The sequence below is a fragment of the Tenrec ecaudatus genome, chromosome 16 (genome assembly GCF_050624435.1).
Source record: "Tenrec ecaudatus isolate mTenEca1 chromosome 16, mTenEca1.hap1, whole genome shotgun sequence".
NCBI lineage: Eukaryota > Metazoa > Chordata > Mammalia > Afrosoricida > Tenrecidae > Tenrec > Tenrec ecaudatus.
In genome coordinates this window covers 86,693,220-86,707,282 of record NC_134545.1, presented here as the reverse complement: position 1 = coordinate 86,707,282, position 14,063 = coordinate 86,693,220, and the positions used below count along the sequence as shown (strand labels likewise).

Genomic DNA, 14,063 nt, shown 5'->3' with positions numbered 1-14,063 from the left:
ATTTTTCTCTTGCTTTAGAAAAGCTCAGCCCCTTAAGGATTAAATTTATTTTACTACAGGCTGATGATATTTAGCTTAATTGCCTTTTATTCTTTTACTAGGTTATGCTATCTATTTTCTGGTATTTTATTCTAGTCTCAGTTTTCCTGTTTTACCAGTAAGGAAATGCTGGAATTAAGTGCCTTGTCCAGGGTGACTCTGTTAGTAAGCACTGTTGGCTGGACCTGAGCCTTTATTGGAAAATGATAAACTCCTAGATGATTACCGTCATTCTCAAGGAGGTTAGTTTTTATTGCTATGTAAAAAGTAGCCTCAAAGTTTGTGGTTTAAAACCCACGTTATCTCGCAGCTTTTGTGGGTCAGGAATTCAGGAGTAGCTTATCTAGATGGTTGTAGCTTTGGAGTCTCACATCAGGCTACAATCAAGGTGTTAACTGGGGCTGTGGGCATCTAAAGCTTGACTAGGCCTAGTGAATCTGCTTCCAAGCTTATTTCCTTGGTTATCGACAGACATGAGTTCCTTGCTGCATGGGCCTCTCCGTAGGCTTGTTTAACAAGGCAGCTGACTTCTCCCAAAGCAGTCATCCAAGAGGTGAGGTAAAGACAGAAACGAGTGTCATTTATAACGTAACCACAAGGGCTGTACCATTGTTTCTGTTGCATTCTATTGGTCAAAGAAACCAAATCTGGTACAGTGTAGGAAGGGATGGGACTACCAGGAAGTGGGGATCGCTGGGGTCTAGCCTGGAGGCTGACTGTCACAGTTACACACCTCATCAGCAGCTTAATCAAGTTCAAACTCAATTCTGTTTGGCCCCTGAGGCTTCATTCTTAACCGCTACTGTGATCATTGACATAGGGAAGATCGATGCAGAGTGCTGCTGGAGTTCAGGAGTGACTAGTGCCGACTACTGAGGCCTCACAGAGCTGTCACAGGTGGCATTTGACCTGAGTCATGAAAAAAACAGTAGGAGTTTCCATGTAGAAGAATGGGGGGCCAAAATGTCCAAAGTGTGGCATGCTGGAGAATAGCGTGTCATTCAGGAAGGAGAGCTGGAGTGTAGAGAGTGTGAAAGAATGGTTAGAAGAGTAGAGAGAAAGATCTCCTGAGATCACGTAGATCAGGGAGAACATTTGCAGGTGGGGATAGTGTGATCAGATTCTGTGTTTGGTGTTACAGATTTTACAGGTATCTGTCCACTAAATTACATACATTTCTGGCCGATGAACATGCAATTCTTGTTTTTAAAAATTCTCCTCTCTTTCCCAACTTTACCTTCCAAAGTGTTTTTGTGTTGCCCTGGTTTCTCTCTTGCTTTTCCACCTGTTCCCTAATTGAATGTCCTGAGGTTAGGGAAGCCGGAGAAGATAATGAGGCGTCAAGCTGGCAGAGGCTGGGCAGCAGGTCCCACCCTCAGGCTGAATCCACTTTCTTCATTACCCCTGGGCGTATGTCCAGGTTTTTCTCCCCATGCTTGCACCTCCCTTTTCAGTTTTTTGTATTGGAGCATCAAGCCCTTTTTAGGTGAACTTATCTGCTCTCAGCTGGGCGTCAGGCCAGGTGGCTGCTCACCCTTCTCATTCTGCACTGCTTTTCAACACCGTACAGCAGCATACGAAATTGCAAGCAAAATGAATTTGTGCCATTTCAGATAAGTTTATAATCCTCCTGCTGGAATATGAAGAAATATGGGGTGTTAAAAGACTTAATATTCAGAGCCAGAATCTGGGTCAGAAATGAAGCGATTTCCAGATCTCTGTATGAATACTGTAGGTAAAGTGGTGTGATGGGGAAGGTGCTTATCCAGGAGAAAGAAAGAAAAGCCTTGCCTGGCGCAGGAAGAGGTGGGAAAACCAACCAACTAATTTCCATTCTTGGCGGAACTTCTTCATTCTTACTGCAGCCTGTACCATTGCTGCAGGCTTGAGGAGTGAAGAGAAACAGCCTCTGGGGATCGTACACTGTAAGTTACTTTTCTGGGGACAACTTGGCCTCTGTGCCGGATAATCTGAAATTTGAGTTCAGTAGACTCACAGAAAGATTTCAGGAGAAAGTGGAACTGCTCCCTAGTGAAATAAGAAATGACTACATGCACAAGAGAAGCCACCAAGAGGCAGTCGGTTTGGTGAAGCTCACTTTTAAGGCCTTTCTCGTTAAAAAAAAGTTTTCATTCTGCGTGGCCGAGAGTATAAGTTTTCAAGACCACAAAACTAATTAGACTACCTGTCGGTGGTCACAGAAGCAGCAACACCTGGGAGCAGTGCTGGAGTGGGTGTGGGTGTGCCCCGAGGGAGGTGGCAGCCGGGGTGGGAGTTGTGGTCGCATCTCACCAGCTGCTGCTCTAGAGTGGCTCGGCACGTTGCACACACCAAGGTGGGGAGAAGCCACACTTGGCTTTGCGCGATGTCCTTTTTCCTGGCTTAATTGGTCTCTTCTATTTCTGCCGCATTCTACCATGTCAGAACAGATTTAAGAGGGAGCACTTTCTAAGTGGAAGAAGAGATTCTTTTTTTCTTTTCCTGCTTCCTGAAGGGAGGAGCCCCTTTCATTTGCCCGACAGTAGCAGGTTATTTCAGTCTATTTTTCTGGAAACCTTGCAACTGAATAATAAGATTTTGTTATCTACTGCTGCCGTAACAAAAATAATACCCCAAGTGGGTGGTGTTGATACACAGAAATGTGTGTTCTCAAAATTTCACAGGGCACTGGCTCGAAGGGGAAGACTCTCTCTATTGGCTCTGGAGCAGAGTCCCTGCATTTTTTCAGCTTCTGTTTCTCAGCTCCTTGGCGAGTTTTATGTGGCATGACATCTGTGTTGCCCCGTCTGTACTACTTCTTCTGTGCTTCACCTTTTTATATCCCAAGTGAGTGGCCTGATTGCACAACTCTTTGGAATATATTTAAATTGTTGGATTTTATGGTACATGAATCATTTGCCAGTCCAACAGTTAAGACATACTCTCTGAAGTCAGAGTTGCCCCAGTGGTCCTGAGGACATTAAAAAAAAAATGTATAGGAATGGATTCATTAGCCTAACAAAGAAACTGGATCCTCTGATGGCCCTATCGATGTAGGCACTAGCTATTGATTCCCACGGAGGAGCCTGGGTGGTGCAGTGGATTATGCATTGGGCTTGCTAACAGCAGGCTCAGAAATCCAAACTCACCAGGCACTCCACGGAGCAAGGTAAGGCTTTCTAATCTCAAAGATTCACAGCTTTGGAAACCCAAAGGGACAATTCTCTACTGCCCTGTAGGGTCACTATGAGTCAGAATTGAGTTGACAGCAGGGAGTTTGGTTTTGAGCACTGCAATGCATATTTTGGGGGACACAAATCAACTTATAACATGTTCTAAATGCTTAGTTGGTATTTGGCCAATAATGAATGAATGAATGAATAAATAAATAAATGATAAAGGTAAGTCTGAGAATTTTTCCTGGACCTCTTGGTGTTGTGTGATGAACCTTGAATTCCAGCGGGCGCACAGGCCGGCCCAGGTGCTCTGACTGCTACACCTTTCCCTCACTTTCCTAATTTAAGGAGTTGCAAGGCAGTGAGGATATGACAAAAGGAGGCTCAGACATTGCATTTTAGGCAATTTAGAAGCCTCCAATCAGCAATTCTAAAGACTGAGATCCTACTTAATTGAAAATTTAGTTTGCAAATTTAAAATGAAACAGAAAATGCAAAAGCTAATGCCTTCAATTGAGGAGTGCCAATTTATCCACATTATAGAGGCTTCATATGAAAGTGGACGTTTAATGGTTTAATCAAGAATCCAAGTGTACCTGGCTGTAGAATGCATTATGTTTCTGAGAACAATAATTTAGGATTTTCTGAAAATTTGAAATCCCAAGTTAAAGTTTTTTCATACAACTTTATTGTGATGTAATACTCATGTTATACAGTTCACCCATTTAACATGTAGGATCATTTTGTTAGTATCCTCACAGGGGGGTGCGACCATCTTCCCTAATTTTAGCGTATCTTTATCTCCCCATAGAGACACCTACTAGCAGTCAGTTCTCACCTCCCCGCTAACAGCCTGTCCCCCTAACCTCGATAGCTCCAAGCAGACACAAATATACTTTGTTCTTATCGGTATTCCTGTTCTTGATATTTTATGTAAGTGGAATAATACACTTATGTGGCCTTTTGTGATTGGCATCTCTGACTTAATACAATGGTTTCAATGGTCATCTATGTTTCAGCATGTGTAAGAAACACATCTATGTGCTTTTGCATTAATTTCTTTTTATACTGATAAATCCTCTATTTTACGTTAGTACCACATTTTATTTATCCAGTCATTGTTTGGTGGATGTTTGAGTTGTTGCCACTTTTTGCTTATTATGCTACTGTGAACATCTGTGTGCATATTAATGAAAGGTAGATCGATAGAGACAATGGGGGATTTCTCCCTCTAATGCCTGTGCAAAATGAAAAGTAGCTGTCCATCCCACAAAAAAGGAATTGGGAAAAAAAACCAGGCACACTTAACTAGACACTTATGGGAAAATCCAGAACTGAGCATGCTCAGATTCAAGTCACCTAGGGCCTAGGGGAGGTCCACCTGGGTGCACAGACTAGGCACAGAGGCATGACATATCACAGGTATGCCTAAACGCAGCCAATAAGATCAGTCAATGCCCTCAGCCATGGTCACCATGAAGGCAGGCCGCTACCCCTTCGCTCTTCTCATTCATGTGTGCTCTGCAAGTGTGGGAGCCGCGTGAGGGCCTGCGCACTCTCTTGGGGTTTCCTGTTCTTGGCTCTGAGTGCTGGTTCCTTCCATGTGTTTTTCTGCCCTCCCCTGAAATGGGGAGCTTTCCACGGCTCTGGCCATGCGGCCTTGCACACTGTCCAGGGATGGTGTGTATGCTCTGAAACTGTCCTACCTGATGACAAAAGTGCTCCGCCACGGGAAGTCTTGTAGCGTTGACAGGCAAGTCCCAGGGAAACCACCCCAGAAAATGGACATGCTTTTGGTGGACACGTGCTTTTATTTCTCTTGGTTATGTACTTAGCAGTAGAAACACTGGGTATTGAACATTTTGAGAAAGTGACTACTTATTTTCCAAAGTGACTAAACAATATTTCTATCAGCAATGTAGGAGAGTACTCATTTCTTTAAAATGAGGAGTCACTGATTCTGTGGGTTAGGCCGTTGGGCAGCCAGCCTCAATTTAAATCCACCAGCCGCTCCGAGGGAGAAAGACGAAGTTGTCTATTTCTGTCAGGATTTAGTCTTGGAAACCCTATATGGGTCAGAGTCAACTTCATGACAGGGTTTTTTGGGAGGTGAAAATCTATTGACCATTTTGTTTCATACATCCTTCTTACATGGTTTGCCTTGTCAATTTGTAGACATTTTTGTATGTTAAGTATGGTAACCCTTTTGTGTCATTTGAAATCAATGTAATTTCCTAAAACCAAAACAAAATAATTTGTTTGCTTTGTTATCAATATTTAATTTTGTAATTTCAGCCATGGCTCTTTAAAATTTCAACCCAGTCAGAGAGGAAAGAAATGTTTTTATCTTTATAATTTTAAAAATTTCTCCTCAACCTGTTTGCTGCTTATTTAGAAATATTCTTAAAAACTTACATGTTGTTAGAATGTGAATTTAAAAAAAAGAATGTGAATAAATCTACAGAAGATGAGGCTCTCTTTGAGAATGATGAGGGTAACAAATGTGCTTTTTACAATTGATGTGTGTGTGGATTTTGATAAGAGTTGTATGAGCCCCCAATAAAATGATTTTTAAAAGAAAGATGAGGCTCTCTGCTTCTGTAAAGAGTGACCATCTCGGAAACCCACAGGGGCAGGTCTACCCTGTCCAACAGGGTCGCTGTGAGTCAGGATAGACTCAAGGGCAGGGAGGTTTTTGCAATGATAGTAAAGTTCTATGTCTGTGCCATATAGAAGTTATTATCTACATGTTTTATTGAATATTTAAAATGGAGTTAGTACAACTAAGGAAATTTTCAAAATTATTTTGTGTTGAGAATATACAGGGAGCTTCCAAAAATTTGAAGGAAAATTCCATTATCTTTTCATTTCATCTTTCTATAAGCCCCCTCTTATACAAGGAAACGCAGTGCCATTGAGCTGATTTTTGATTCATAGTGACCTTACAGGAGGGTGTACCAAAAATACAATGGGAAAAGCTCTGCTGGACAGAGCTATCATGGTGTTCATTTTCCCACTAGGCCAGCATCAAGCAACTCACTCTGAATTAGTGCACCGTCGCATCGACTGGGAAGGTTCTTTCTGGTTACAGTGATTTTTTTTTTTTTTTTTGTAAAAGCAGTTTTGCTTTAACCTCGTTTTTTATCATGGCTGATTTAAGAGAACAGTGTGTAGTTGTGAAATTTTGTTTCCTCCCCAGAAAAAATTCCACAGAAACTGTTGTGATGTTGAATACAGTTTACAATGACAGCAGTATGGGTATGGGAAAAACTCAAGTGTAAGTGGTTTTCTCATTTCAAAAAAGGTGAAATGTAGATTGATCGCAAACCTTGTTCTGGACATCAGTCAACTTCCTGAATGGATAAAAATGTTGACTCAGTGCATTTGGAACTCATTCCTCCAGGTCAGGCTGTTAATCAAGCTTTCTATGTAGAGGTTCTGAAAAGATTGTGTAACAGTGTGCGACAAAAATGGCCTGATTCGTGGCAGTGAGGGAACTGGTTTTGCCACCATGACAATGCACCTGCTTATGCAGCCATTTCAGTGAGCCAGTTTTTGGCAAAAAACAGCATGCCTCTGGCCCTACCGACCTTACTGACCTGACCTCACTCTTTGTGACTTCTTTTTGTTTCTGCAAATGAACAGGGATCTGAAAGGGCTGATTTGATGATGTAAAAGAGGTGAAGAAAACATGTGGGCGGTGCTGTCAGCCATCCACACAGATGAGTTTGAAAAATGTTTCCAAGAATGGAATCTCAGATTTGACAAGTGTTAAGTGTAATGGAGAGTACTTTGAAAGTGCTAAAGTTGTTTTGAAAAAAAAAAAACATAGTTTTGTAAAATTCTGGGGTATTCTGCCTTGTGGACCTGGTTAGACCAGAGGATGCACAACTGTGCAGTAGGGATCTGGAAACACAGGGAATCTAGGACGGACAAACCCCTCAGGACCAGCGGTGAGAGTGGCGATACCGAGAGGGAAGGGGGGAGAGAAAGGGGGAACTGATCTCGGGGAGCTACTTGTAACCTCCTCTCTGGGGGACGGGCAATGAGAAGGTGGGTGAGGGGAGACTCTGCGCAGTGTAAGATAAGATAAAATAATAATTTATAAATTATTAAGAGTTCATGAGGGAGGGGGGAGCGGGGAGGGAGGGGGAGAGATAAAAGGGAAAATGAGCTGATTCCAGGAACCCAAGTGGAAGGCAAATTTTGAGAATGATGAGGGCAACGAATGTATAAGGGTGCTTTGCTTTACTCAATTGATGTATGTATGGATTATGATAAGAGTTGTATGAGCCCCAATAAAATGATTTATTGAATAAATAAATAAATAAAACATTGGAGGTTTTTTAACAGAGAAAAAAAATTCTGGGCTTTTTTTTGTGTGTGTGTGTGCCCCTCATATAAGGGCTCCAAGACTATAAATCTTTATGAAAACTAACAGCCTCATCTTTTTCCTGTGGAATGGCTGGTGGGTGTGAACTGTGTATCTTGAGGTTAGCAACCCAATACCTAACTCCCTGCCGTGGGCGCGCCTTTATACCTAGCAGAGCGGACGCCAGTGCAGCAGTTTCTGCATGTGGTGGTGGCAGTGATTACGTTCTTCAAGTAGTGTAGCTGTTCTCACCCTCCTTTTTCTGAATTGTTCTTCGCATAAATTCATGACTCCGAAGTTAGTTCCTGTCTAATCTTTCTAGTTGTTTCGATTTGATCCTATTTAGATAGTCTTTAAAAGAGCTGAATGCTCAAGGCAGACAATTTTTATTAGTTAAGTCAAACTATTTGTTCTCAAGAAGACTTACCAGGATATTTTTGGTTAACATTTAAAGATTTTCCAAGGGCAGTGGTTTCGGGAGTTCAATAGCCTTCGTGGTTCCAGAAAGTGTGGATTCGTAGGAATTACTGGAAACTCTGTTCTTCCTTCGCTTGATCAGGATTCTTCTCAGCACCTTTGCGCAAAATGTAATTGTTGCCAGGCACCATCCAGTTCTTGTGGTCTCGTGGCAAAAGGAGGTTTATGGGAGTAATTTTATATTTTCACATTTCACATTCTTTCTCTGTTCCTGACTCTCCTTTTTCATGTTGCTCCGAGCAGATAGAGACTTAATTGTTATACCTTGGTGGCCGCTTGCAAGCTTTTAAGACCTTCAGCACTACACAAGGAACTAGGAGGTGTAACAGAAGCACTAAACAGGTTATTTAAGCCTATTAATTGTGATGTCCCCGTGAAACCAGGACCCTTAACCTCCACACCAAGAAGCCAGATTCCATGGAGTGCTTGGTTGTACGTAAGCAGCCTCAGTGGCTACTTGGTGTTGTTGTAAATACATATCACACAACTTTTGCCAAGTCAACTTTTATTGGTGTCACAACAGAATAATTAGCTATGCAACCCTACCCCCTAATTCATTTTTCCTCTTTCACACCTCTTGTAGCCACTAGGAAACTTTGTTCTCTATACATTTGCCTAGTCTTGACTTGTTATTTAAGTGATCTTAGATAAGATTATCCTTTGGTGATAGAGACTTATTTTACTCAGCATAGTGCCTTCCTACCCTGTAGCATGTGTGTTGTCTTTGTTTTTACTTCCTAGCTCAGTAATACTCCACTGTATATGTGTACCAAAACGTGTTTACCCATTCCTCTGTTGATGGACTTTTAGTTTGTTTCCGCCCTTGGCTGGTTGTGAATGGTGCCACAGCGGATGCTGGTGTGTTCATTTGTCTGGGTTTCAGCTGTCAGGTCTTCAGCTCTCTCCCTGGGAGTGGAACTGCTGGGTCCGGTGGTAGTTCTGCTTTTAGCTCTTTCAGGAACTGCGGCACTGTTCTCCTCAGTGGCTGTACCATTTTGTGTTCTCATCAGCAGTTTGTAAGCGTTCCAATTTCTACATATCCTCTCTGGCACTTGTATTTTTCTGCTTAAAAAAGTGTTCCGCCATCCAAACCCCCTGCAGTCAAGTGGATTTTGACTCAGGGTTTCTAAGCACCTTTTTGTGTCAGCGGATAGCCTTCTCTTTCTGCTCCAGATCAGCCGGTGGGTTGGATGAGCTGCCTCCTTGGAGTTGGCAGCCCAGTCCCTCACCCACAGTGCCCCAGGGCCCTTTAGCAGTCCTAGTGGGACTGCTGTGGTATCTCAGGGTGGTTTAGACTTGCATCTCTGATGACTAGCTATGCTGGCTTTTTCATGAGCTTGGCGGCCATTGGAATGTCCCTTCTGGCAAAGAATCTGGTCACATGCTTTGCCCATCACCTGTCTTTCTGCTGATGTTGGCGTTTTATACATATTTTGATTATAAGATTCTTGTCAGAATTTCCAAATACATTCTTCCAGGTGGTAGCTTGTGTTTTCATTGTTTTGATAAAGCCTTTTGATGAACAAATGTTTTTACCGTTTATGAAGTAAATTTTAATTTAAAGAAAATGTAAGCTAACTACATCACATCAAAATTTGTTTAAAATTTAAATAGATCTAGAAGCGTTAGATTTGCCACTGTGTTTTTGCATTCATGTGTGTCACACCCTTCTTCCTGGGAAAGTTGTTCAAGGGATTTATATTAGTGATACCTAATTGGCAGTTGACCTGTAAAAGGTTCCAGCCCTTTTTCTCAGTGACCCGGGGAAGGCGTAAGCTGGTTGCAGGTGTAGCCATCACAAGAGACACAGATGTACGCACTTCCATGTGCCTGTATTCATGTCCAGGGCGTTAGGGACTTGGCAAAGCTGCCTCACTAAAGAAAGTTCTCTCTGGTGAGTTTGTACCATATTCTTAGGCTCACCCCAGTCCCCATCTTTCTCTCTTGTAGACGCTGCATTCAGGTGGTACAGAAACTGCTTTGCTACCAGAAGAAGTGTAGAGTGCGCCTGCATTACACCTGGCGGGAACTCTGGTCAGGTAACTTCCTCTCTTGAACTCATTCCCTCTTCCTAGACCATTTATGAACCCCCCAGATCTGGGCTAAACACATTAAATAAATAAATATATGTCAACACACACAAATATATATATATCTTGATTTGAATGTTTCTTCATATAAACTTCTTTATGAAATTTGACGCTTCAGCCATTTTCGAATTCACAGTTGAGTATGGCGCTTAGCTATTCCATACTTTCTCTCCTCTTCCTTCTCCCCGCTCTGTTTTTTTGTCAGCCGGACGAAACTGAATCCTTCTTGAGTTCTCTTGAGGGGAGCGCGTGAGATAGGAGTCTCCCTCTGTTTCATTCGGAGCAGCAGATGGACTATAGGGAAGCTTCTGCCTGTTTCCTCAAGATGACTAATCTCAGGAGGAATGTCATAGGCGAGGGGGTGGCACTGGGGGGGTGGGGAGATGGGGGGAATCCTGTTCTTTGTATTACATCTGGCATTATTACTGTTTACAGACAGTGTCAATTGTGCCACTCCCCCCTGCGCCAGAGACAAAAACAGCAAATTACAGTGTTTACTTTTGGCGGCTTATCCATTTGATAGCCCTGTGAAGTCACTGCCACCCCTGCAGGCGGGAAGTGGCGCTTCTCAAGGGTTCAATTAATGCTGGCTTGCCACCCCTTGCTTTTGTGTGAGTAAATTGGAGGTTTCAGCAAAGCAGAGGAGACATGCTTCCTGAGGACAGGCACTTGCTGATGGGCGCTGTGGCTTTGTGACCGATGGTACAATAAAGTTCTCTCCGGAAGATGATCGTGATAAGCGGTTGCCACAGCCAGGGGAGCACTGCTCTGCCTTCTCAGCAGAGGAGGGTGTGCTGTGTCAGAGTCTTCATAAGAAGCAGGCCAGCACCCCAGCCCCAGTCCATGGAATTCATCTTACTTGTTGTGACACATGGCTCCCTCCCAGCCCAATTTAGCTTTCTAAATTTAGCCCTCCATAATGGGAAGCAGAGATCTTTAATTAATGGATTAGCAAGTTCTGTGCAGTTGCTGCCTGTGGTGGTGAATGGGGAGTAGGAAAATAACACTTAAGTGGCAGTCACTGGGTTTTACTATTTTTCACTGGGTTTTACTATTTTAAACGCGAAAGGGCAGTTTGTGCTTGTGTTAGAGTTTGAGATTGAGGGGTGTCAGAACTGAGGAGAGATGGAAAGAGATTAAAAATGCAAAAGTTAGAAGTTTCTGAAAACCCAAACTGTAAAACAAACAAACAAACATGATTCTGACTTTACTGACCCTACAGGACGGAGTAGAACTGCCTCACAGGACTTCCAAGGTTGTAATCTTTTTCTTCTTCTTTTAAAAACTTTTTTATTACATATTAGGTAAAGGTTTACAAAGCAGATGAACAGTTTTCATTTGATCATTTATACTTATTTTGTTTCAACTTGGCCCTTTAGTCCATCAGTGTACCTTCAGTTTTTCCACTTTCTCCTGTTTCTATTCCTCCTCCTTGCCTAACTCTCTGTACTTAGTCCTTTTAAAAATCTTAAATGATTGATTATTCTTAACAGGAGAATGAATTCAGTTCCAGCCCTTTTTAAAAAATCATTTTATTGGGGGCTCATACAACTCTTATCACAATCCATACATCCATCCATTGAGTAACGCACATTTGTACATTCATTGCCCTCATCGTTTTCAAAACATTTGTCAGTTCCAGACCTTAAGAGTGACTAAGGGGCCTAGTTTTGATGCTTCTGCCAATAAGCCTGACCTCTTATTATTTTGAGTTTTGTTCCATATTTTCCTCCGACTCTGTCCTGGACCTTCCGAGGTAATCCGTTTCAGCAGTTGATAGTGGTAGCTGGCATCATCTAGTTCTTCTGGTGTCAGGGTGTGGAGGCTGATGCCAGCGTGATCCATTAATCTAGTGGATTCAATGTTTCCACATGTCTTCCAATTTTTATCATTCATTTTTGTACTGGATAGGGAGAGACCAATAGTGGACCTTAGAGGGCTGCGCATGTGCTTTTAAGACCCGAGTCCCTACTCCCCAAAGTGGGATGTGGAATATTGTCTCTGGGAGCTATGTTACCCGAGCTGAGCTGGGTGCCCCTGAGACTATGATCCTGATTCCCGTGCTTGGTGACTCATTTCCTCCCGGTGTCTGCTATTATCTAATAAGATGGTAAGCTTTACAGAAACACATGGCCACATCTCTCACCCAGTAGCTGGTAGAATTGAATAGGTGACCTTTTAGTTTGTAGTTGAAAGCTTGATCACTGTTTCACCAAGTTTCCTTAGAAGTTTTTATTAAAAATAAAGGACTACTGTTGTCCATGGAAACATAAGTGATCGTTATGCTTTAGAAGCCTAGAGTTAAAGAAAAACAAACACAGAAATGATGCAAGTCTGGATTTTGGCACTGCCATTAAGTGTATCCTGACTCATAGTGACCAAACAGGACAAGGCAGAACTAACTGTCTCTGTGGGTTTTTGAGACTTTTCTTTCTATTTTTCTTAAATTTTTTTTTCTTTTTTAAAAAATCAGTTTATTGGGGGCTTTTACAGCTCTTATAACAATCCATACATCAATTGTATCAAGCATATTTGTACATATGTTACCACCATCATTTTCTAAACATTTACATTCTATTTAAGCCCTTCCTATCAGCTCCTCATTTTTCCTCCCTCCTCCTCTCCAAACTCTACTGACTGACCCTTTGATAAATTATAAATTGTTATTATTTTCATATCTTAATTTATTGCTTGCAGTTTTGTGCAGTGGCAATATCGTAGCCAATGAGGTTTACCAAAGGCACGATTATTGCTAATTGGAAAAAAAAATTATTGCCTGCAATGAGATCGATTCCCCCTTCCCACCTCCTCCCCCCACCTTCCCCCTGCCCTCCTAGTACCCCTACTCCCATTTCTGTTCCTTAAGTGTTTATCTGACCTGGAATCTATGCGTCGTGAACTCTGTCTGTACCAGTGTACATGCTATGGTCTAGCCAGAACTGAAAGGCAGGCCTGGGGTCATGGTAGTGGGGGTGAGGAAGCCTCAAAGAACCAGAGGAATATTGTGTGCTTCATTGGTGCTATACTGTGCCCTAGTTGTCTCATCCCTTCCTTGTGACTCTTCTGTGAGGGATGTCCTATTGTCGACAGATGGGTTTTGGGTCTCTGCTCCGACCCCCTCATTCTCAATAATATGTTTTGTTCTTTTGGGTCTTCTGATGCCTGTTAATTAACTGATCCTGTCGACACCTTATAATAGCACAGGCTTCTTCCATGTGGGCTTTGTTCCTTCTTGACTATATGGCTACCTATTTCTGCTTCAAGCCTCTAAGACCCCAGATGCTATATATTTTGATAGCAGGGCACCAACTGCTCCCTTCACATTTACTTATGCACCCATTTTGTCTTTGGTGATCGTGTCAGGAGGGTGAGCATTACAGAATGCCAGGTTGTTAGAACAAAGTGTTCTTGTGTTGAGGGAGGGCTTGAGCAGAGGCCCAAAGTCTGCCTACTTCCTCAATGTATTGCCATATAAATATATGTACATAGGTCAGTACTTCTATTTTTATGAATTAGTATATTTACATATGTACACACCTATGTTTATACCTCTAGCCATAGCTTTGCTTCCTAGATATTTCCACTGTTTCCTTTTACCTTCCTCCTGCCCCACCACCACACTCGCACTTCTGCTTCTTAGTAATTCCTCTCAGCTAGATTGCTGTTGCTCCAATACTCCCAGGATCTCTACGCCCTCCTTGTTGATTTTAATTCCCTAGTTGTTCCCCTGTGTACGGGGTTGTTTGCTCACTGCTCCTTTCCCTGCCTCCTCCTCCCTTCAAGTCTCTCCGGAACCGTCAGTCCCTTTGCTTTCTCCTTGGGCTGGCTTCCCATGCTTATCTCTTAATTTTCTAGTCTAACAACAGGAGCACCTGGCAGGTGATTCTACCTGGACTCCATCTTGATTCCTTTTCCAAGACTATGAGAGTA

The 14,063-nt window shown here is 42.5% G+C and overlaps 1 protein-coding gene and 1 pseudogene across 1 annotated transcript in view; both read left to right on the top strand.

Annotated features, from left to right (window-relative positions):
- The window catches only part of ARMH3 (armadillo like helical domain containing 3), a 223,859-nt gene that overhangs the window by 74,834 nt on the left and 134,962 nt on the right, over positions 1-14,063 (top strand). Inside the window, exon 20 of the mRNA XM_075534065.1 lies at positions 9,994-10,082. Within this exon, the coding sequence (XP_075390180.1) occupies positions 9,994-10,082 (89 nt within the window). The remainder of the gene's footprint in view (positions 1-9,993; positions 10,083-14,063) is intronic.
- Positions 12,829-12,910, top strand: LOC142429971 (U4 spliceosomal RNA; annotated as a pseudogene).